Source organism: Pholcus phalangioides, unplaced genomic scaffold, assembly GCF_987345545.1.
Source record: "Pholcus phalangioides strain wild (caught in Gottingen) unplaced genomic scaffold, Ppha-v1.0 ptg000004l_1, whole genome shotgun sequence".
Lineage (NCBI taxonomy): Eukaryota > Metazoa > Arthropoda > Arachnida > Araneae > Pholcidae > Pholcus > Pholcus phalangioides.
The window spans coordinates 30,877,241-30,903,725 of NW_028301597.1; the positions used below are offsets into that span (position 1 = coordinate 30,877,241).

The window sequence follows — 26,485 nt, forward strand, 5'->3', positions numbered from 1 at the left end:
ACAGCCTCTGGATGATAAATATGTTTTTTTTTAACTAATTTAAATCTCTGTATGTTGGAAATGAATAAATTTGATTTGATTGATTTATTTCAATTTTGTTTCTGTGATCCAGGGCCGGACAAGTAACAGGCCGAATTTTTCCTTTACCTTCATTTTATTTGACCGTTCCAGAAAAATTACTGGAGGAGGGGGCACTAAAATATACGCTTGTTATCCTTGTGAAAGAGTGCATTCTTGTTTCTGGTATTACGACTCCATGTCCTGTCAGTTTCCCTCAAGTTATCTCAACATCTTCATCGTCAAAGTATGACTCAAAAGCGTTATGCCATGTCATGTGAATTTTTTTTGAGTTAGAAATGTTTAAAAAAATTTTATGTCCAACTGAAGCCCACGCTGCAGCCTCTTACAATCTGCAGAACTGTTGCGCCCTCACTTAAATCACCCCTGGAGGTTAGAAAATAATAAAATATTTCTAATTAATTACACATGAACGCACCTATAAACCAAATTATCCAATATCAGCGTCAAGGTCAAACACAACTTTGGCAAAATTTCTCACACCGAGGCGATGTAAACGTATTAGATCCCGCTTAATATGATCATTTCAACTACTTTTCACTTAATCGAATAATACGCTTCACAAGTCAACTATCAATACACATCAACCATTATAACACTTAATGATTTTATTGCATTAATGGAAAATACGCCACTGGGTTAAGATTTAAAAAAATATACATCTGAGATTAGGTGCTGGCCTTCAAGTATTTAAGTTGTATTCAATACGTACATTTAATTATTTTATTTTCATTCTCTGTTGAGTCAATAGAGGGCACTAACTTTCCGAATGAAAAGTAAAAATTTCCGGTATTGCGATCACATTGTAATTAAATATAATTTTAATTTCATTTTTGATGTCGGATTTCTTCGAGAAGCTTTATTAATATTGATACTTCATCAGTTTTCAAATATGCAAACTATATTAACATTGTAAAATGGTGATTGAATTGTTCCCCGATATTGTGTGTTGGAATCGTTGATATCTGATTAAGCGGGGCCGACTATACAGCTTTGTTAAATTGTCTCTTTGAAAGACTCTTCTAGAAGTTTTTCATGCATTTTTTGTTAAAGTGGCATCAATAAGACGTTCCCTACCGGCAAGAATCTCAACTTTTTTTCTCGACTCTGACAAGTCTAAGGGGATGTGAATCATAACTCGGTATGTCATATTGTTGCATTTTTAATAATTTTTTATTTTATTAAGTCCAAATTTATGGGGCAGCCGGTTGTGAATACGCAAAAAACATTTAATATTTTTTATATCTCCCCCCCCCCCCCAACCTTCTGCATATTTACGCTGAATACATTGATAATGTCAAGTCAAAATGTTAATAACATTCCGTCTGTGTTCATTAGGAAGCGTTACTCAGATTTCATTACGTGGAGCGTAGACTGCATTTTTTTCCCTCCGATGGAGATATTTCTTTCTTCTATTTAGGTTTATAAACCTCAGAAGCCGTTAACTCCATAATGAGAAGACGATAGGGCACTGACGGTTTTCGTAGAACATTTCGATGTGATGCGCACTAACGTGCCATTCTCTCTCTCATTCTATGTGTGTGTGTGTGTGTGTGATCCCTCCTTTTCCTGCTGTCATGGGTTATTCAAGAGTTCCAATCTCGTCTCATGGCAACACCATTAACTCTGCTCTCTCTCTCTAGATTATGCAATTCTTGGAAATGGTAGGCATCTGAATATGGATACACGCGTGTATACCTTTTCCTTTATACTGTCTCACCTTTTGCTCAGAGTTTTATGAATGAGGCTGGGAGGAGATAATTCGGCCATCCTTCATTTCGTTTCCTGACTTCCTATGGAATTTGATTCATGGAAGTATAATCGATTTTTTTTCCCCCATGGAGTACTAAAATTTTTATTTATTTGTGTTTCAATGGCTATAGGAGGTACTGTATATTTTGGTTGCGGCTTTTTAGAATTTATACATGGTTGGAATTCTGAGGGGAAATAACTTACATTATTAATTTGAATTTTGGATAACTCGAACTTTTACGAACTCCCCCTTGAGTTTTTTTTTATCTGATTTAATATTGAAATTTCTTGTTTAATTCGAAATTTCTTGTTTAATTCGAACTTTCTTTTCCGAATTTTTCGGATAATTTGAAGATTGAGAGGAAAAATAATGATTATATTGTATGAGCAAATTTAGTTTGGAAAAATTTTACAAGAAGCCCCAGCCAAGTTGTTAACCAACAAATTTTAAAATACTAATAAAAGTTTGGAAATCCTGTTTTTCTCTAGTCATTTTTAAAATAATTTAACATTGTTCAGTTGGAGTGTATCTAGAAATGTTTACCACTTACTACGCTTTTCAACCTATAGATCAGAGGTGGTCTACCTTTTTCTAGTCACGAGCACTGCCTGTACCCATCATCAAAAGAAAAGCACCCTTATGGCAAGTTTAACATACTTGAAATGAGGATTTTTAATCCTTCAATACAATTTGTACAAGGTGTTTACTTGAGCCGTTGATCAAGTGCTCGCGAGCACGAAATCGGACACGAGCATCGAGCATTCTAGGTGTTTCAGGGGAGCACCGTGGTTCTCGAGAGCAACGGGTTGAAGATGCCTGTTATACAGCAAGGTTTAACATTCAATATCTGAATTTTTGTCTTCATTAAGATTGTCAAAATATCTGAAAATTCACATTTTGCAATACGTTAATGAAAGCATATTACCTTGATAGCATAAGACTGTACTGGGTGTTTGCAAATGTGTGATTGGAGTGTTTGAAGATATTAGCTGCAATTGCAAGCACACGCACGCACATTTTACTTCAAGATCAGAGGTTTTTAAAAGTTTGTCATAACAGAAGTTGGTGATCATCACCACCCTCACGACTGGATCCAATGTTTTCGTAACCCGGAGTTGAAGCGTTCACGTGCAACGCAATGGAAATAGCATGGAGCACCATCCTGTAAGTCAGCCATCTCCAACCTGTGTTGCTCGCGAGCACCATCGTGCTCAATGCTCATGTGAGATTTAGTGCTTGCGAGTACTTGATCAACTCTTCAATTAAATACTCTGTAAAAATTGTATTCAAGAATTACAATTATGCAGATCTCAAGCGAACGTATGTAAACGTCACCGTAGAGCATACATGCTCAACTCATGACCCTTGGGCCTAATGTGGCCCTCTGAGTAATATGATGTGGTCCGCCACCTTGAACCCTAATTTTGTGAAAATCAGCAGCTCTCATAAGCGACCCGCAGGATATTTACAGATAATTAAGCTGCCCATGGTACAATTCCAGATCACGCGTAAGCTGCTCGCGGCATAACTCCAGAACACTGAAGCAAGGGACCCGCGGCATAGTTTTAGATCACTTAAGTGGTCCGCGGCAAATTTGCACACCTAAGTGACTCTCAGCACATTCACAAATCACTCAAACGAACCGGCACATTAACATATAGATCACTTAATTGACTCGTAACCATTTTCAGATCACTTAAATGACCCACTGCACATCTATAGATCACTCAAGCGGCCAATCACATAATATTTTAGGTCACTTTAGAGCTCCGCAGCACATTTACAGTTCACTTAAATGGCCCGCGACGCATTTTCAAACCAATAAAGAGAGTGCCCCACACTCTCTAAAGGGTGAGCACACTTGCCTTAAGAGGTGTTCTCTGTTGGATTAAAAACATAGGCAGTGCTCGTGAGTCGAGAAAGGTTGAAGGCCTCCTGCAAGAAAATTTCTATCTTAGTCGGTCTCGTAGAGTAAGAATAAGAATTTGTACTATTTCTATAGTCGGTTTCCATCTGCTGCATGAAAAAAATGTCAAACATGTTCAGATAGCAGCCTGTTTAAAGAACCATAAAAGCATTTTTTTTCGCTGCTCTCGGCGTTATCTTACCTACCGAAGGACATCCACTGACCTCTTGCGGACATTAGCGTGAATCGAACAAAACTTTGAGATACTGAAAACATCAAACTCGATCCCTATACAGCGGATCCTCCCGTACAGGACACCTGCCGTTAACCAAGCGCGGAACCAGAGAGGGCGAGGTGGGGGGCGATAGTTCCTCCTAAGAGCCAAATAATATGGGAAGAACTTGTCCTGTCCCGTAAAATACGGGATGATACAATGCACCTACACGATAAGTCGTTTTTCCGATGCATCGCTCTGGATCCGTTCCGTTCGCAGCTGAATATGTCTGCTTCGGTTTCATTCGCAGATGAAAATATCTGCTTCCGCTTCATTCGGGAGCTGAAGATGCCTGCCTTCGCTCAGGCACAGATCCAGGGGTGGGGAGCGATAGAAACGATCGTAAAACGAACTTGCACAATTTGCCCCTCTCGATTCCGCCCATTAACGAACACATTTTTTTAATTACATCAACGGAACTCGATGTATTTTACCATCTCCATTAACAGACCTCGTTAACGAGCAAAATTTTCGGTGTCCGTTCCGTTATCGAGAGGTTCTTCTGTATCAATAAATATTGAAGCTATAAATTAGTAGAGAACTAGGCCAATCATTGTAGGCATTCTGTATTTTTCTTGACATTCGTATAGACAGGATAGGGATCAAACTTGTATGAAACGAACACTTTTACAGATATAAAAATCTTTCTTGAGTAAAGAGCTTATTTAATAAGAGAGATTGTGTGTGTGACATTTCAACTCATGAAAGAAATTTCACTCATGTTCAACATGAATTTTACAAACGTTTGTTGTGGTTTTAGTGCTGTATCTCAAATAAAACCTACACATTCTAATTTAACAGATACTAACCAGTCTGTTTATATGATTATCTTAAAGAATATCTATATGGCAGTCTCAAAATGTGTGTGATGTGACTTCCCGTCGCCAAACTTGGTTAAAGACGTCCCATCGACTCGTACCTTTATTTCCTATATTCATTCATTCACTTTACCATTCGCCTTTATTTCTATAACAGTTACAACAATGAGAGCGCCAGAGATCGCTTGGGCAATATAAAGCCGCTAGTAGTCCATATAACTCATATATGCTCGCCCCGTGGCCCTCGGAGGCATCTTATGTGGGCCGCGACCTCAAACCTTATGTTATAAAATTGAACTAAGCGGCACGTTCTCAGATCACTTGTGACCCGCGCTATATTTATATATCACTTAAATGACCTGGGGTGCTGCTATAGATCACTTGTGTGGCCCACGGCACATTCTCAGCTCAATTAAGTGACCCCGGCGCATTCTCAAACACCTAAGTAGCTTGTAAACTGCACCGATGCAGTTTCAAAGATCACTCAAGTGATCCGGGGTGGTGTTCCAGATTACTTAAGCAACCCATGGCACATTCTCACTTCAATTAAATGATTCCCATATTCACATAGGGGTCATTCAAGTAGTACGTCAGTATCGGGGGGGGGGGGGGAATTTCGGATTTGCTGACTTTTGATGACAAGGGGGGAGGGGGTTTGAAGGTTGCTTACGTCATCAACCACCCCTTTTTGAAGACATGAAATATTCTAAGCTGCTGACGAAATTTTGCTGACAGGGGGGGGGGGGTGTCAGTGTTTTGCTGACTTTTGCTGACAGGGGGGGGGGGTCAAAAATGGCTTAAAATCTGCTTACGTAATACTTAAATGGCCCCATACCACTTAGGAAGGGCACATTTCTCGCATGGGCAAATGGGGCACGTGCCTCCAAGTTAGCTGCGCTTTATATTATAGGCACAGCCCACATGCTCCTCTGCCTCAACACAAGGGACTCTCGAAAATTCATATTTGGCCAGGGCGCCCAAACTTGTAAGGAACAGGCCCTGCACCCACACTTAAGTGCAGTTCCAAATCACTTAAGTAGCCCGTAACAAATTTCCAGATCACTTCAGTGGCCCACGGCACATTTGCAGATCACTTAAGTGGCCTGTGGCACGTTTTCAAACCAGTGAAGTGGCCCGCAGTCTTCAAAATGTTGAGCACCCTTGATATAACTAATAGCTTACGAGAGGAAGCCCGTTCTCAAAAACCTTTAAGAGAAGAACTGATATATCTCTCGCTATTAAACTTTCCACTATTAAGAACGTCTCTAGGCTTTTTTATTGGAATCTGCAAACTTTTTCGAACACTAACCAGAAATTGATAGCATTTGGAAAAGATATGTAAAAAAAAACCATTTATCAATGGCATTTTTTGGCTCACCCCTGGCATAACGACTTTTTCGATATCTTGCAAAACATTCTGCCAGGGCTCTGGCGATTCCGGTGCGGCATCCGGCAGCAACTTGCGTATGTACCCTGGTTGAACATCCGGTAAAACTCGACGGTCCCGGACATTTTCGATGTAGTCGGCCACGAAATCTATCAATTCTTTTGCGCAACTCTTGAATTCCTCCACGTCCATCCTCTTGCGAATGTTTCGATGGAGTCTATAATATGTGTATAACCAAAAACAAGTCTGTACGAAATGATATTTTTAAATGCCTTAAAATAAAATAAAACACATAAATAAGCATTGGATACTTCCACATAAAATTCGATGTGTATTTGCAATTTATACAGGGTGTCCTGTAAGTGCTAATGCGTCCTTTATCTAATCAACAGTCCGTCGTAGAGGTATAGTTTCAATTTAAAAAAATGCTCAAAAGGCGTTACCCTGCACCAGTGTTTAGAGTGAAAATGCGTATCATTATGCGTAACAAAATGAAAGATCTAAATTTTTATACGGTCCCCTTCCCGTACTCTAACTTCCAGTAAGAAAGTTGTTGCCCTATCTCTCTTGAGGCCAGCAAAAAAAAATCCAAGTTTCCAAGTGCAATATTTGCAGAGATGTTCGAATTCAAAAATCTGAGAAAAATTGGGAAAGGAGCGTTGACCGTTAGTTTTTTCTCTTCTTTCATACGCTTTCGCCAATTTTTGAATTCATATATCTTGCCAAATATTGCGCTTAGAAACATGGAATTTTTTTTTCTGTTAGCCTCGGGATATACAGAGTAACAACTTCCTAATTTAAAGTTAGAGGACAAGGGGGGACCGTATAAAAATTTAGATGTTTTAGTTTGTGAACCACTGTATTCCCACTCTGAAAAGTGGTACGCGGTAATTTTTGAATGTCTTTCAAGTATTTTTTAAACTGAAATCGTACCTCTACGACGTACGTTGATGAGATAAAGGAAGCATTAGCACTTACAGGACACCCTGCATAATAATTTAACTCAATAAAATTGTTTATGCGAAGAAACTTATTTTATTTTCCATACACACAAGCACAAGGTGGACGCCTGATTATCATGTAGATTAACAAATAAAAAATTTTTTTTTTGTTCCTCCCAAGCTTCATTAGTTAAAAGTCGGGTGTTTTTCCACAGACGTCCGCATTTTAACCGTCCTCATACGTGTTTGAAATTTCTGCCTTTTGCCCTCACATTTTCAGGGTTCCACAATATTTTTACTATTTTTCTTTCCAGAAAATAAAAATGCACTGTCTGTGTGTGAAATCGAAATGTTCTACCCCTGTCTCTCATATATATTTTTTTATATATTCACAATATTTACAATCTTTGAGGCAGAGACATACGTGGGGGAGGGACATAAGGGGCTAGTGCTCTCCCCACCCCCCAAGCCGACAAAAAATTAGAAAAATAATGTAATCAGAAGAAAATACTCTTTAAATTTTATTTTAATCAATTTCTGTTAATTTAAGTGTTTTATGAACGGTGGTATTTATCGGGAAGAAATTTTTTTTTTTGTATGCGCCCCTCCCCCTTTAAAAGGTCGATCCTGCTTACACCCCCTTCTTCGATGCAAACTAAGGCTGTACTCAAGGGTGTTGCGGAAGTGTTTTAGACCCGTGGATGCTCCACTTGAGTTTATGTAGGGAAATTTTGATTTCTCTAAATTAATTCTGAAGGTGCTTAAACCCATGCTGGAGCACCCACAACACTTCCAGCGCCGACACCACTGGCTTTACTTACCTTCATTAAAAAGTATTCCCCTCCCAAAAAAAATAATACTGTAGTAAAATAAAATCCTGTATACACATAATTAAATGTTTTCCTGTTTTGGTTGGAAAAACATTGTTGTTTTTTGTTGGTGCAGAGGTGCCATTTGTTGTGAAAATACGTGACGTTGCTCAGAGTGCACACACATGTGTCCTCATTTTTTCATAAACGGGAAACCAGAAGCCTGTGTCTAAAAAAGGTAATGTGATAGTGGTTCTGTTTTGATTGGAAAACTATTGATATTTTACGTAAAATGTGGAGCCATCCGTTGTGAACTAACATAAATGTGGATCGTTTTTAAAGTGACATAAGCGTGCGTTCTCATTTTGGGGTTTCCGAATGTGGTAACCCTAGCCTTAGGCGTATATAGACTTGACTATAGCCCCGGCACCCAGAAGACTGTCATAGCTTGGCTGTCCGTTTGTAATTCTAGATGTGCTGTGAAACTCAACTTCCCCCCCCCCTCCCCCATGATTTCACTCGGGAGATATATATATTTTAAGAAAAGTTATACGGGGAGCACAAGGTTAGGACTGTACGCTGAGTGCGGAAGTATTAAATGTTTTGCCGAGTCAAATATTGAGCAAGAATGTGTTGACATCGAATGAGCGTGCAATAAAGTGGCGTTGGCAGTAACCACAGAAAAACTCAGCTCAGGGCACACTCCAATATTTGACCCGACAAAATATTGAATGTGTACCTACAGACCTGACCTTGCTTCGTATGACATTTTTTTTTTTTTAAATTCCTTTTCCCAATGCTTAAACTTCAAGAGTTTCAATGTTAGAATTATTATTATAACAGTGAATACACATCCATACTAAAAACATTTGAATATATATTTCTTCCTCAAACTCTAATATATAACTCTAATAAATAATATCTTAACACAAACTCTAATATAATATCTTAACACAAACTCTAATATAATATCTTAACTCTAATTTGGTATTTGAAAATTTTATAAATTCTTATCAGAAATCTCTTGAATTTAAGACTAAATAAATCAGTATCTGGAATTCAAAGGTTTAGAGAATTCTGTGTGCTGCTCAACCGTCAATGTGTCATGGATTTTGAGCCTCTTTTTTGTTTTTGTCAATAACTTTTCAAGGAATACGTCGAAGTTTATTGAATATCCAACATATCTTCTAATTCAAGACCTAATACACTATTTAAAAATGATGTATATAGTTTTATATGGTTTCAGGGTCAACATGGTGCAGGGCTGGTCTTAGACCAAGTGGCGCCCGGTGCAAAAGCAGTAGTCAGTGTGCCCCCCCCCCCAGGCGCAAATCGTGTCGGAGGAGGGAATTTTTGCTAGTCATTACTTGTCCCGTAGGAAAAACTTTCTTCCTAGAATGGGATTACTGCTATTCAATTTGTAAACAAGCATAAAATCCAACTTGTTTGATTTAACTAACAGATTTAAAATATTAAAAAAGCAAAACGTCACACATTTACGCAGGGTACTCATCACGAAGAATATATCTTCTTCATACTCATTTTAATTGAATTTTATGGTAAAATACGCAGAGTGCACGCATCACGTACGGGCTAAGCTGCTAATAAAACTGGTTAAATTACAGTGATATTTTTCCGTAGGATTTCTTTCATATTTATAGAACTCATGTGAACTTCATTTGAAATTATCCCTTTCAGAACCAGTACTAAGAAACGGAAGGGGCAGGTAAACACCAGCTAAAGCACCGGGACCTGCAGCTTGGCAGGCCCCCCCCCCTAACTATTCTGAGGCAACTTTAGCGGTACCCCGAGCCGAATGGGGGGGGGGGCAATTGTAAATCCTCTAGTATTGTAAATTTTTCTAGTAATGTATATTTAACGCGTTTCGGCGCCCGGTGCAGTTGTACCGGTCGCACTGCTCTAAGACCGCCCCTGACATGGTGTGATTGTCAGCAATTATTTTTATTTTAGTTCTAAATATACGCTAATGAAAATTTATTGCAAAATTTTCATTAGCGTGTTGAGTTTTATTCAACATAAAATTGATATACAATATTATATTCAATTAACATACGTGGTATCCCATAAATTTACTGATAGTTTTCAAATTTGAAAGAATTGGCATATTTACTTTTATTCATTTTTATTTTTTTTATTTTATTTTTTTGAATGTTTGTGAAAAAGTTATCGTACAGAAAAAAATTTAGTTCAAATTTTCGGTATATGATGACGTGATGATATCGATTTCAAAATCGATATATGATGACGCTGCGTGAATGCAAATCGCAAAATTCTGGACCTGAACCTTTCTTCAATCTATTCTGTGCCCAAACCTTTCGTGAAGCTTCAGCAGGTGATTCGTGGCAGAAGTAAAACAACTTCATGGCAATAGTGTGTCAACATCACAATGGAAATCTTATTTAAGCACCAGTAACAGTAAAATTCAGAAATAAACTGTTGTTGTACAACCTGCATTTTTTTAGGATTGTGATTTGCATATTTACATTGATTTGCTTTCTTGCAGCGCCCTGTATCGACGAAAATTTGAATTAAATCTTTTTTTTCCCCCTCATAACAAAAAAAAAACTCCCTTCGTGAGAATAACTTTTTCGCTAACGGCATTCAAATATGCCAATTCCTTCAATTTTTATAAATTTCTAAATTATTAGAAAATTTGAGACTGTGAACAGTGAAATTCCGTTATAACGAACTCCAAGAGACCGGAGCAATCACTTTGTTATAACGAAATTTCGTTATAAAGGAATTCCGTTTTTAGCATTGTTTCTATGTAAATTTGTCTGGAGGATTAGAAAAGTGTTCGCTGAAACGAGATTTTCACTATAACGGTATTCGTCTGTAATCGAATTAATAATCTAAGCAGCTCTATTGGGACAATAGCTGAAAGCACCAAAGGTATGTAATCTTATAATCTTTAATAGTAGGCCATTGGACGTTCCATTCAGTAGGACGAAATAATTCTCCGTTAAAAAACAAATCAAAAACAGTTTTACTCTTGTCTCTCACTTTCACAATTGAATTTTTTATTAGGTACTGCCCAGAAATGTGTTTACGTGTGTACAGTATTTTAATAATTTCCAGTGAGTTCGTATAGAGTGCATGTCCGCAATATTATGAGACTTTTCCTAAATGACTAGCTGCCTCAAAATGAAGATACGAAAACAATATTTATAAATACTATACAGATACCGTGTTCGTCCGTAAAAAGGAGGTGACCATTTATCAGGGGTTTGAAATACATACTTTCATCATGCAAGGGGAAATTATAATTTGACTGTAAAAGAGGGGTGACCGCATCTGAGGGGGAGGGTTTACTGTATTTGCCTTCCTAACGTTGCTTCTTCGTATTTTATAATTAACTAGTACTCCAGTGCGGAGATCGCAACGCTAAGAGATTAAAATCCTCCAAATTAATAAACAACTAAAAAATTCCCTTCAGATAAGAACGATAACCTATAAGCTGAACGAATATAATTTCCATTTCTCATGGCACGAACAAATCAGCCCCGATTATGGCCACACACAAAAAAAACGGGACGAAAAAAAATTAATCCTGTTTTCTCACATATTGAGAAATATCAGTTAATCAGAGATTCTACTGCATTTTTTTTTTCTTTTAATGCACAAAATATATTTTTTTATAATCATTAAAACAAGGATTTTTAAAAAAAATGTGGAGGATTTTAATTTTTTTTTCTCTTAAAATATTATTTTTAATACCACCGTTAATATGGATTTGTCAAGCGCAAAAAAAAATTAATTTTTCTACTTTTTTTTTTCACGATAACTGGATGGATTATTTTATAATCCGTTTATCTTCTTGCACATGTGTGTGAAGAGAGACCGAAAGCAACCTGGAATATGTGCTAGATATTTTGGTTTTTGTTTTTTAATGTAAGGGATTCTCAGGTCTGGTTTTCATGAATTAGTTCGCCTATTCACAGCAGGTTAAGTATTGAAAAAAATATACGGGGCGATTATAAAAAAACTATCCCGACATATGGGCCCCTAACTATCATACCATTCACAGAAACTGAATGAAATTTTGGCATAAGGTATTTTGATGTATGCGCTCAAGAATGATATGGAAAACAACAGTGTCACTCTAACAGTTACGGTTACAGTGAGAAAATTTCGAAAATATCAAGTGGAAACACCAAGTTTTTTGTATTGGAATGCGATCTCCATACTGAAAAACACTAAATAGCGTTGGAATGGCACCTGTAGCACGAAAATCCCCGGAGCTAGGCAAGGAAAAATTAAAAAGGACTTTGCCGTGCACCAGAGCATTAATGTTCGTTTCATTCGTCACAGCGTTTCTTCGGCTGAGATCCCAGCCTGATTAGCCCTCCACAAGATCATGTGGAAAATTTGTGAAACACAATAAAATGCTTTATTTTATGCTGCTTCTCTGTCCTTATTGGTTGTCCTCACTTTTAGCCTATCTACCGCCGGTGATTTTCATGCTACAGTTGCCGTTCGAACGATATTTAGGGTTTTTCACAATGGAGATCACATTCCAATACAAAAAACTTGGTGTTGCCATTTGATATTTTCGAAATTTCCTCACTGTAACCGTAACTGTTAGAGTGACACTGTTGTTTTCCATATCATTCTTGAGCGCATACATCAAAATACCTTATGCCAAAATTTCATTCAGTTTCTGTGAATGGTATGATAGTTAGGGGCCCATATGTCGGGATAGTTTTTTTATAATCACCCTGTAATTTTGGAGAGTCCTGCGTTTTAGTAAGTGTTTCAAGCAGACCCCAATCTCTCCAAGAAATTAACTATGAAGATTTATCTGACACCATTCGAATATAAACTAATTAAATCGCATTTCAATTATTTGAAATTGGTCCCTGGCGTCGAACAAGTACTTTAATACAGGGAATATTCATTTGTGAAATACAGAGTGCTCCATTAGCTCGTAAACACAGTCGACGCCGCTGATCAAAATCCCGGATGATAATGTCATTCGGGTATTGTGTTATCGCTTTTCCAAAGAATAGAACGGACCAATATCATAACATAGGTGGCTTCGTTCGGATGGGATCCATCTAAATAAGAGAGGGGTCTGGGAGGTTTACGATAGTCTTAGGTCAGGTTTTTTACTCCCAGACCACGTAGTCGGGAATGCGGGTTAGTTAATGATAATCACAACAGTACTGACGGGGAATTACCCACCTCTGACTTGGATGGCTTCTCGATTGACAACAAACCACCGGGCAAATTAAAATGTGTGTTAATAAATGCCAGGAGCTTGGGTAACAAGAAAGATTTCTTAGAAACTATGATAGTTGAGGAGGACTTGGATCTTATAGCCATTACAGAATCTTGGGCAAACGATGGGGATGAATCTTTCTTACACATCTCCGGATACGATACTTTTTTGAGAAATAGATCTGATAGGAAAGGGGGTGGAGTGTTGATATACGTGAAATCATGTTTGAAGGCTAGAGAGTGTAACGTGCAGAGAAGTGATATTGAAACCATATGGGTTGAACTTGAGAACAAAAGACGTCATAAGCTTATTGTTGGGGTTTGTTACAATCCACCGAATAGGGATCAAAACTATATCGCCAAAATGCATGATGAAATTTCCTACATGTGTAAGCGAAAGAGGGTTCTCATACTAGGGGATTTCAATTACCCGGGTATTGATTGGGAGAACCTTTCATCTGGAAATCAGTATGAAAGAGACTTTCTTAAGTTGGTGCTCGAAAATTTTTTGTATCAGCATGTATCAGAAGCCACTAGGGGTACTGCTATTTTGGATTTAGTTCTTACTAGTTCTGAGGATCTAGTTGAACATGTTTCGGTGGGGGAAGAGTTTTCTTCCAGTGATCATCGTATCGTCAGATTTCACTGTAACTTTTCCTCGGGTAAGGTTGATAACAAAAGACTGGTTCCTTGTTTTCGGAGAACTAACTTTGATGTTTTGCGAAGAAGGTTAGCGGAAGTTTTCAAAGACCGGTTGGAATCAGTAGGGGTGGTAAGTCAATGGGAAGAATTTAGTACGAAGCTGTCCTCTGTTTTGCACGACGTCATACCCTTTGTTCGAAAAAAGCGTGTTTGTACATCACACCCTCTATGGTTCACGGATAGCGTGCGGAACCTTTATCTTGAAAAGAAAAGAGCATTCAGAGAGTATAAAAGTGGACGAGGTGACCTATCATTGTTTACTGATAAAAGAAGACTGTTGAAGAAAGCGATAAGGGATAGTAAAAAGCAAGTTGAATCTAGGTTGGCAGATAACATTGGCTCTGACCCAAAATCATTTTTTCGATACGTCAATAATGGATGTAAGGGAACAGTTGGCCCCCTCTCGATAGGAGGCTCAAAAGTAGAGAGCAATGTAGGCATGTGTAGTGCTTTCAATGACTTTTTCGCGTCGGTTTTTAATGGAGATAATGATATTCGATATACGGGTGTTGCATGGGGTAATAAAACGCTCAACGATATTCAAGTGGAAGACGTGGAGGTCCTAAATCTTCTAAGAAATGTATGTGCAAGCAAAGCACCAGGACCAGATGATATCTATCCCAGGGTTCTCAGGGAAGGTGCTAATGAATTGTTGGGGCCAGTCGCACAGATATACAGGAGTAGTGTTGCTGAGGGTATCGTCCCGAGAGATTGGAAACTGGCTAACGTTGTTCCGATATTTAAGAAGGGTAGTAGAGAAGTGGTGTCTAATTATCGTCCAGTGAGTTTGACGAGCTCCCTCTCGAAAAGTTTGGAAATTATCATCAAAAGGCAGTTTGTGAAGTGGATAGACGAGAATAATGTATTGTCGGATAATCAGCATGGGTTCAGGAAGGGGAAGTCATGTGTAACTAACCTCCTTTGCTTCTATGATTACGTGACTAAGGCTTTGGGTAAGAGCAAAAATGTCGACGTTGTTTACCTTGATTTCCAGAAGGCATTCGATCGGGTCCAACATGGCAAACTCTTGAAGCGTTTACACGAGATTGGAATAGGGGGCAACTTGCTGAATTGGATAGAATCGTGGTTAAGAGATAGGTCGCAACTAGTTATGGTGAACGGGGAATTCTCTGGTTGGACAGACGTCACAAGTGGAGTTCCTCAGGGAAGTGTCCTTGGCCCCATACTTTTTTCACTTTTTATCGACAAACTCGATCAGGGTATCGATGGAATTACTAGCAAATTCGCAGATGATGTGAAGCTAATGGGGGTAATCGGAAATGAAAGCGATAGGGAGTTGCTCCAGACCAACTTAAACAAGATTGCAGCATGGGCAAATGAATGGAGCATGACGTTTAGCGTAGATTTAGCGTTGAAGAAAGCGATAAGGAGTAGTAAACAAGAAGTTGAATCTACTCTACGTTGGCAGATAACAAAGCTCTACCCAAAATCATTTTTTAGATAGGTCAATAATGGATGTAAGAGTTGGCCCCCCCCCCCCTCAATAGCAGGGTCGAGTAGAGAGCAATGTAGGCATGTGTAGTGCTTTCAATAACTTTTTCGCCTTGGTTTGTAATACAGATAATGATATTCAATGTAAGGGTGTTGCATGGGGTAATAAAATCCTCACAACGATATTCAAGTGAAGGAAGACGTGAAGGTCCTAAATCTTCTAAAAAATGTATGTGCAAGCAAAGCACCAGGACCAGATGATATCTATCACAGGGTCCTCAGGGAATGTGCTAGTGAATTGTTGGGGCCAGTCGCACAGATCCACAGGAGTACGTTGCTGTGGTTATCGTCCCAAAGGATTAGAAACTTGCTAATATTGTTCCGATATTTAACAATGATAGAGAAGCTGTGTCCAATTATCGTCCAGTGAGTTTGACGAGCTCCCTCAAGAAAATTTTGGAAATTATTATCAAAACGCAGTTGATGAAGTGGATAGACGAGAATATAGTTTACTGCCCGATAATCAGAATGGGTTCAGGAAGAGAAAGTCATGTGTAACTAACCTCCTTTGCTTCTATGATCACGTGACGAAGGCTTTGGATACGGATGTTATTTACCTTGATTTCCAGAAGGCACTCGGTCGGGTCCAACATGGTTAAACTCTTGAATCAAAGCAATAGGAAGTAGCTTCAGAACAACTTAAACAGAATTGGATCATGGGTAAAGAATGGAGCATGACGTTTAGCGTTGACAAGTACATGGTCGCTCATTTTGGTTCGAACAACCCACGGTTCTCTTACGAGTTGAATGGTGTCACTATCCCGGATGCAACTAGAGTCACCGATTTGGGAATTCTCATTGACGAGCGACTTAAGTTTTCTGAACATTGTTCAGCGGTTGTCAAAAAATCGAATAGAATGCTTGGTCTCATTTTCAAAAAGGTCTCTTCGCGTTCTCCTAAAGTCATTCTTCCGCTTTTTCGAGGCTTAGTTCGTCCTGGACTGGAGTATGCTGTAAGGTTTTGGAGACCATACCTACAGAGGGACATAGACTTGGTTGAAGGGGTGCAGAGAAGAGCTACGCGTGTCCTTATTGGCACACAGGGCTTGAGTTATGAAGAAAGACTTCATTTTTTGAATATGTTTACATTGGATGAACGCAGGTGTCGAGGAGATATGATCGAAGTGTTCAAAATTTTCAATGGGATGGATAGGATGGACCATGAACTTTTAGTACACCGCCAATCGACTGCTTTTACAAGGGGACACCAGTATCGATTGGTGAGGGACAATGCAAGGTTATGGTGTCGCAGGGAATTTTTCTACAATAGGGTTGTTAATAAATGGAATAGCTTACCCCCGGAGGTAGTAAATTGTAACACAATTGACACGTTTAAAAAGAAATACCATAAACATGTTGGGGTAAATCGAGAAGCTATCCATTCTTAGAATAAGACAACCATAAGTATTCTTTATGGGCATTGTATAATATTTTATCATGTGTATATATTGTTTGTAATTTGTGTTAATTGCATTTTTAATTGGGTTGCTGTATTTTTGAAACATATGACAACCATATTTTTATGGGCATCTTTTTATCAGCCACCTCGTTGGGCATTTTGCCTGTTGTGGCGTTGTATTTGTATTTGTATTTGTATAGGGAAAACTTGACGTTTACAGTTATCGGGACTTCGGATAATGTTATCAATTCCTGTGTTATCAATTGCTTTCCTATTGTGAAGGCAAACAAACAAAAAAACCCTTTCTTTCAGTTCTTGATCGGTTTCTTTCAGTTGACTAGATTCGAATTTCTTTTTCCGATAGACTCTCTCAGGAGATCTATGAAACTTATTGTACATTAAAAAAAATAGTTAATGATGTACACATTAGACAGTTTCTTTCTAACTCCTCACAATGTCTGAATAACAAAAAATGCTGGATTTTAGCTTAAATGGAAAAAAGTTCCGTTTTAGAATAGAATAAAAAAAAATTGGAACAATTTTGTGAAGACTTTGCAACCGATTATGTAGGGAAGAAAAACAAATGTCCCTTTTACCATACGTCCCATTCGATCAAACGAGATGTATGTTATTTGCAAAACGGGATATAGTCATAATTTGGTTATTGTTATCGGAATCCGAGTCCCGATGTGAGCGCATTATGTGGCGTGGACTTTAGTTTAAAAATTCATAAAAATTGAAGAAATTGGTGCATTTGAATGCGGTTAGCAAATAAGTTATTCTCATAAAGGGGGATTTTTTTGGTATAGAAAAAAATTTAATTCAATTTTTTTGAAGGCGCTGCACAAAAGCAAATCCCTGGAAATATGCAAATAAGAGCCCTGCGATATCCAAGGTGTACGATTAAAAGCTCATTTCTGAATTTTCCTGTCACTAGCGCTTAGATAAGCGGCCGTTCAAGTATTACGTCATCATCGATGGGGGGGGGGGGAGAAGGGGGTTTCCGATTTGCTGAGTTTTGATGACAAGGGGGGAGGGGGGGGGGAGTTTGGATAATGCTTACGTTATCAGCCACCCTTTATGAAAATATGAGTTAGGATTCAGAGGGTGCAAAGCTGATGACGAAATTTTGCTGACAAGGGGGGGGGGGTCAAAAATGGCTAAAAATTTGCTTACGTAATACTTGAACGGCTCCTAAGGTTCTTATTGTGATGTTGCCAATAAAGCACAATTGGTAAGGTTTTTTACCTCGTCACACGAATCTCCGACCGCAGCTTTAAGAACGTTTTGGACGTAGAAGAGATCGAAGAAAGGCTCGAGTCCAATCACTTCTGGTATTATTCCGGGCAGTGCCCTCTATTGACAAAATTTTGAATTATTTCCCCCCTTTACGAACCCCCCCCCCCCTTCTCGTGAGGATAACTTTGTTGCTTTCGAATATTATACCAATTCTCTCATTTTTATGACTTTTTAAACTATTTACGAATTTAAATTATTTAACAATACCCTGTACAAGAATACTGTAACTCTACATGATTAACTTTAGTTAAATGTTATTCAGGAGAAATGAAACGTCTTTCTTTTTTTTTTCCGAACTGCGACATTTTTGCAGAGTGTATAGCAAAATGTTTGCACACAGCTTATAAATTATGAAAAGTTACGTTGCTTTCTTATCGAACAAGCACATTATTCAGTTGGGGTGACTGATTATAATATTCACTGACCAATTCAGAATGTGAATCCATCGTGAACCTGAACCATTTGGAGCCATCGTAGAAGTTTGAAGAGGACCCAGCCTCTCTCTCTCATTTCTAGCCATTATAAGTGTGCAATGTTTACGAAAGATGCATCTATAACACGACCAGAAATAGGAATTAATACCTCGGCTCTCTCTTCAGATTTATGTTAAAGCTCCCGAAAGACATAAATTTTTGATTTCCTCGGATTATCTTGTAGTTGGGGAAACGGTAAACATGTTATTCAGGACACTCATCACCTAATTCATCGAAAATCTGAGAAAATATTCAAAATATAAGGACATCCAACGGATAGAAAAGACGTAACTCTTCAAAATATGTTAGTCATGTAAATCTTTGCTGTTGGAAACTGCTTAAAATCAAGGGTTCCATTCAGAAGCAATTTTGTCGCATAAACTGAATTCGGAAGATTTCGAGGACTTGTAGTTAATAAATATTTCCGATGTGGATAGGATTTCAGTCCATGAATTGATCCATACCTCCATTAATGAATCAATCATGCGTGCTCTTCACCGCAGATCAAAATCATAACTGATTAAATTTATAATTAAATTAATTATCGATAATTTGAATTTGTGTTTATTGATAATGTTCAATGTTAACTAAATCAATTTAAATATTTTGGTTGTTAATGTTCCATACCAATAAAATGGAGGAGCTATATACGTGGTACTTCATCAAAATTGTCACGTAACGTGACGTAACCAAAATACAACATTTGATACGTCAATGTTTCAAGAAATATACGGTTCAAGTAAGATATTTCTTTGGTGTCTACGGATAGATCCTGTTCAGATAAATCCAGCAATACCCTATTAATATGAACCCATTTTGGTTTTTAGGAGAGAGATGTTCTGTAGTGCACTGTAATGAGGTGCAAAAGATGTTTACAAATATTATAACGTTTAAACTTACGACCATGTCAATGATAAAGTTTACCCAATCTCTTTTTAACGCATTAATTATTATAGGTATTGGAATTTTAAATATTTCCTTTTATAATTTTAAGTATTTATTCTATAATTAAGTATCAGGACTATTTCAACCATTTTTGAAATGATTAAGAAATGGCTGCCTTACCCTTTCATTGAAAGAAAATATAAAAATTCCCATTTGTTGCATAGCATTTATAAATTTTTATTCCACGTGACCGTAAGAAAAACGTCCTGATTAAGTGAAGAAACGTCTTATCGCCAAAGAAAACGTTAGAGGAGCTGATTCTTTGTTTGTGATCAAATTGATAAAAAAAAGCACTTCTCCGCACAAAAGGTACTTCTCATCTTGAAGTGTCATAAGATTATATATATATCATTTTATTGAAGACATTAATATCAGACTTTGAACGTATTTATATAAGAAATGTTTCGCTATATACAGGGTTCAAAAGCCTCTTGTTCGTTTATTGATTTTCAATTCCATCTACAGTGAAACCTCGCAAAACGATACTTGATATAACGATTAATCCCTCTTCAACGATATTTTTTCGAATTGCCTTTAATTTAATTTTATTTCCTCTCAATACAGCGATATCCTTTACTACGATGAATCCCTATGTAACGATAATTTTTCAGAGGATTTTAAAAGTGCTACAGCGTTTTTTCAATATATTTTTAAACCTTTCGTGAGTTTTTTTTTTCTTTCGACGATGTTTTATAGCATTGATATTTTGCACCATCTACCCTCCGAAAATAAAATTGCCGTGAAGCTATTTTTCATGTAGTACACAAAAGTATTGCACAGTAAACCACCGTACAGTGTGAAACAACTAACTGAATTTTATTCATCGAGTAATCAATTGGAATTTTTTTGTTGCAAATAAATACTTATAAATGCATTTTATATGGTATGATAACAACGCCAACTCGGAAAAGTTGCCAATAACAGCATAAATTTGGCGGTGACTGATGATAATACTATCTCTCCATATAACGATAACCCTTCTGCAACGAAATTTTTTCTTGGTCCGTTATATCGAGGTTCCAATGTATTCTAAATTCACTGATTTATAGAAAATAACTTATAATAACATTTTATTTAAATATATATATGTGTCAAAAAAATTGTTTTGTTTCAATAATATTTTACCATAACAGGAAAAATTTCTAAGAAAAAAGTCCCTAAATAGACTACATATGTAAAATTAGAAAACAAATAACCGGTAAAAGCATTTTAAATGCATTTACCGCATTTTTCGGAGTTACAAATTTAAATTTCTATTTATAAATAAGATTATGATAATGGATTTAAATAATGGAAGAATATTTTAATTATTTTCTTTTATCGGTAATTTATTTTAAAAATTTTTGGAGTTTAATTTTTCTTTCAAAATAAGACTTACGCATTAACGCAAGCATCACAAAATGAATAATTATTTTTTTAATAAAGAACTCACTTCTCACGAAAAGAGGGAGCAACAAATTCACGAGATACGCAGCATTGAAAAATTACTGATTTATGTTCTATTTCTAATTGCATTACAGAATATTGCAGATACTATGCCAACTACGAGAAAAACGAACTTTCCTGGTAGTAATTTTCAACATAAAGCTGAGCTTTTCTTCCGTGACTCTTTTCATTCTGTTGACATTTATTAATCACTAGCTACAATACCCGGCGCTGCCCGGGTATTCTTCAATTACTGAGAGGATTCGAAAAGCGACAAACCATTATAAAGACAAACTATTATCGATACTGGCAAGCATCAAAGAAGTGACAAACCATTGTAAAGGCATGTGCAAATGTGCATGTATGAAACGCATTGTTACATTGGAACCACGATAACCGAAGTAAACATTCCGAAAGTGATTGTTTAGGCCCAGGAACCATTGTTGCCCGGCAGTTTTTCGCCCATTTCGGGCATTTTTCCTTCTCTGATGAACTTCTAAAGTAACCTATCGTTTAATACGGGCCTTGCTTGGTATATATGCAAAATTTGGCGACGATCGATCTAAAATTGTACATTTGTATAGAGAACATAGACAGACACAGAAAATCAATTTTACATGTATAGATATCATTTCATATTTCTTGGTCTGTCACGATATTCACGCATCTGAAAACACAATAAAAGCTTACGGCATTTACACTGATGAACCATAATTTTTGTATCATTTTACATACGATCTCTAAGAAATCGACTATCTACATTATCGTATTAAATTAAAACTACTAATTAAATTGTATTCCAATCGGGCCGTAACTAGAGAGGGTAGGGGGCCAACTGCTCCGGGTGGCAGTTTTAGGGGGCAACAAAGAACACCGTAACAAAATTACATAATTTAAGGTGTTTGGGGCGGCAAAAATCCTAGTTAACGGCTCTGATTCCAACTATTCAAATTATTTCTTATTCAGCATTTTCCATCAAATATTTCTTTGCAGAATTAAAAAAAAAAGTAATTACTTGAAAGTTAAATTTTATCCTAGAGCGGTGTAGTGCATGCGCAAAGAAAATATACGCAACATATTATCACATTTGATCAGCATGAGTAAAGGAAACTTGAAATTACTTCATGTCATATGAAGATGTATCTATTTACAAAATATGTTATTCGATACTTTCTACTTTCTCAACTTTAACGTAGAAAAGTAATGATTAAACTGAAAATTTAAAATGAAGAAGTTAAATATGTTGAATAATAGTGGAAGTCTGAACTTCTTATACCCGGTATTTTATAATTAATTACACTTTTTATCACATGTATCGTTTGGCAGGGTCACCCTTATCAGACGCGGGGCCCGGTGTGAAAATAATTTTGGGGCTCCTTAGCCTCGATTTTATATATTTTGTGGGAGTGTAAAATAACGAGCACATCAAAAGATTCGTGCATTATTCACACAATATATACAGGAGAATACTGAAAATTATTCACACACATTCACAACAAAATATAAATACAGTTAAATGGAACTTAACACAAACATAAATGAATTTTGAATCGATAAAAATTCAGAATTCAAGAAAACTACTTTAAATTGATGAAAGAAAAAATTTCAAAACTAATGAAAATTAGGGATCAATGTTCTGAGAGCTAATTGATGAGTTAGAAATGAGAAATAACGGGAAGATATAATTCCGGTGCCAATGAAAATTCAAAATAAATGAAAGAATTGAAAAACTGATGAAAATTCAGAATTAATGACAGAAAACTAGTTCGAGAATTGGTGAAATTTTAGAATTAGTGAAAGAGTAATAATACCAGATCTAATGAAAGTAATAATTCCAGAATCAAACAATTGAACTTCGGACAACTTTTTTAACCTATTTGAAATACTGTACCATATATATATGTATTTTTTCATTTCTATTACCGTAAGTGCGGGGCCCAGGTAACCGTGGGGCCCAGTGCGACCGCACTTATCACATACCCCTAAGAGCGGCTCTGCCTTCCGGCGTGAGATGAGGGAGATAAGACTTGATAGTGCTGGGACAAAAATATTAAAACTCGTGTCCTTCACCGAATGGCTATAAAAAAATAAAAATTGGGATAATCAGAATTATTTCTGAGCATTTATTTAAGTATTTTCCAGCAAATACATATTTGTAGGAAGCAAAGAGGAAAAAAAAAAACTTGTAATATCACTTGAAAGTAAAATTTCATTCTTATGGAAAGAAGTTACGCCAAGAAGTACGCTAAATATTATCACATTCAATCAGCATACGTAAACAAAACATGAAATTACTTTATATATTACAAATATATATTCATCTATTTCTCTTATAAAATATAAAAAACTAAAATAAGATGATTTCTCAACTGCAACGTAGAAACTTAACAATTAAACTGAAAATTTAAAATGACGAAGTTTAAATATCGAATAATAATGGCAGTCCGAACTTTTAATTCGGTATTTCATAATTAATTGCACTTTTTGTGACACGTACCTTTCGGCGTGAGATGAGACTTGACAGTGCTGGGACAAATATATTAAAACTCGTGTCCTTCCTTCACTGAATGACTATAAAAAAAATAAAAAGTGGGAAAAATTGAGATATTAAGCAAGAGCGATATTATGTTCTTCACTCACAGGCGACAACTTCGGTAATGAAAGCAGCAGAGTTGGAGATTGTTGAATAGGAGATTGCTAAATGTGCTGTCAATTGTGTGAGAGTGTGTTTTTATGAGTGTGTAAAAGGGAGAGAGTGGGAAGAGCAAGGGAAAGTGCAGCTTGAAACTGATTCGACGCTTCAAAATGTTGCAGTTGTGCGCTTGCGTTAAGAACCGACCGGGGTCTTGAGCTGCTGCTTTTCTGGGGCTATTGCGAGATGTTCAACAGTTGTCACATCTGTTATTATTGCTATTATTATTGCATTTACGTCTCGTGTGTTTACCGCTATTGTCAAGTTCTACCAAAAGATTCTGATTTTTCTTTGAAGGGAATGAAACAAATTAGTCTTTATCAAATATTTTCAGTTGATGACTTTTTTTTACCATCTTTAAGATATTTAGAAGTTTATTTCAAGTTTCTTCCGTTACATAAAAATTTTCTTATTTTATTTTACTGATTATTTGTGATTTTTTTTTGTCCAAATAAATATAGTGGATCCCGCTTAAAACGTTCCAAATTAAAACGTTTTCCCGCTTAGTGCGACTTACTTTCGTGGTCCCAGGGCCACCCTTACTAGACGCGGGCCCGATGCGAAATTAATTGTGGGGGGGGGGGGGTTAAAGGAATCTTAATAATTCCGGTGTCCCCTTAGCAACAATATACACTGCTCAAAACAATTAGGGGAGCAAGCAAAAAAGTGAAGAAAACCGTGCGAAACAGCCACGTATTGGCATACAATGGATATTACACGCGTATCAATGCGCAATACAGAAAAAAGACGTAAAAAAATTTGGAATTAAGCTTTAATTCTTTGAAAATATGGAAAAAACATGAAAAGATGATTTAGGGCAACAATTTGGTTACATGTAAACATAAAAAAAAAGTACTGTTTAGACATGATGCATGAGTTTTAATAGGGCGTGTGGTCTCCTCGAACAGCTAAGACTGCTGCACACCTGTTTGCCATGGATGCGATGAGGTTATCGATCAGACTTTGCGGAATACTGTTCCACTCCTCAAGAAGTGCAATCTGCAAGTCTCGCACAGTAACAGGCGGCCTTGGTCGCGCAGCAATGCGTCGTCAGGTCAGAAGAGCACGCTGGCCATTCCATACGCTGTATTGTTTCAGCTTCAAGCATGTTCTCCACCAGACGAGCTCTATGCGTTCGGGCATTATCATCCTGGAAAACAAAGGAATCTCCAATGGCTCCAGCGTAAGGGATGACATGAGGTCGCAGTATCTCGTCTGCATACCTTCGGGCCGTCAAAGTGCCATTCCGAATGATATGCAGGTCCGTACGTCCGCCTATGCTGATTCTACCCCATACCATCCAACCAGCTCGTCTGTATTGTGACCTTTCACGAACGAATGTGGGGTTATTTCGAGTGCCCCTGTCCCTCCATACCAGAACACGTCGGGTGTCACACTCCAGACTGAATCGGGACTCGTCTGTAAACAGCACTTGGCTCCAATCATGTTGCTCCCAATCTCGATGTTCAGCAGCCCATCTTCTTCGGGCCGCACGGTGGCGTGGGGTCAACGGAATGCAGACCATTGGCCTACGTGCATAGAGCCCTCCCTCATGAAACCGATTACGTACTGTTTGGCTGGACAACCTTCGTCCTGTTGCCAAGAGCAACCGTCTTTGCAGCTGCGTAGCATTCTCTGTTCTGTTTCGACGGGCTGTTAACCGTATATACCGGTCATCAGTTGCTGTAGTGGCGCGTGGCCGACCTTGCCCTAGTCGACGTCTAACATTTCCTGTTTCTTGGAATCGATTCCACAGCCTTGCAACAACACTTCTGGCGACTCCAACAGCGTCCGCGACACTACGTTGTGTTTGCCCGGATTCCAGTCTGCCTATAACACGCCATGCCATGGATTCCGGTAAATCACGTTGTTGAGACATCCTCAAGTCACCTTGTATCAAAAAAAAACAATACTGCGCAATCGAATTTCACAGTTACGGCAGTAAAACAGACGTTTCTGCAACATCCCGATTTCTGCCCTTATCTCCTTTTTCTGGTTTTTGACGTCATGAACTTTTATTTGCATATGAAGTTTTCTGCTTCCGTTTCCTGCTAGGCTTTAAATTACGGATGATTCATTTTATGTTACTTATCGGTATACATCTTTGCGTAATTTTGTTAAAACCATGTGCTCTCCTAATTGTTTTGAGCAGTGTATATAGTCTGTGGGGCAGGAGAATCGAAAATTCAAAAAATAAAAGAATAAATGAAAGATATCATTTCATCCCGCCCCCAATTCCCCATGAAAATACAGAATAAATGATAGATATAATTTCAGAATTGATGAAAATTTTTAGAATAAATGACAAAAGTAATTCGAACAATTTAAATAATTCAGTTCCTCCCAGAATTGACGAAAATTCAGAATTCCAAAAAAAGTGAACATTCAGAATTCCGGAAGTGATAAAAAATAACATTCAGGATTAATTAAAAATACAATTCCAAAATTGGTGGAAATCCAAAATTTATGAAAAAAATAATTCCAAAATTATTTCTTCCCAGATGAAAATGCGGAATCTTTCAGATTAGATGAAAATTCAGAATTTACGAAAGAAATTATATTGTTATCACAAGTTGCCGCCCCCCCCCCACATCCATAAAACGTGAGGCCCGGTGTGATCGCACCTGTCGCACACCCCTTTTAAGAGCGGCTCAGCGTGGTCCCAACTCACTAATATTCATCGAGAGTTACCGTTTAAAGCTTTTTCCCGCTTACAAGGTTTCAATGACGGCGTTTTGAAAAACGTTATAAAGCGGGATTCACTGTGTTTAACTCTTTGAGGGGCGCTTTTTATTTTCAACAGTATATAATGAAACTACTTGATAAATGTA

The 26,485-nt window shown here is 37.4% G+C and overlaps 1 protein-coding gene across 1 annotated transcript in view; it reads right to left on the reverse strand.

Annotated features, from left to right (window-relative positions):
* Ddc (aromatic-L-amino-acid decarboxylase) overlaps window positions 1–23,720 on the reverse strand; it is a 51,131-nt gene extending 27,411 nt beyond the window's left edge. Inside the window, exons 1-2 of the mRNA XM_089231314.1 lie at window positions 23,460–23,720; window positions 6,208–6,433 (exon numbers count right to left, since the gene is read on the reverse strand). Of these exons, the coding sequence (XP_089087440.1) occupies window positions 6,208–6,408 (201 nt within the window). The 5' untranslated portion in view covers window positions 6,409–6,433; window positions 23,460–23,720. The remainder of the gene's footprint in view (window positions 1–6,207; window positions 6,434–23,459) is intronic.
* Window positions 23,721–26,485: the final 2,765 nt, after the last annotated feature.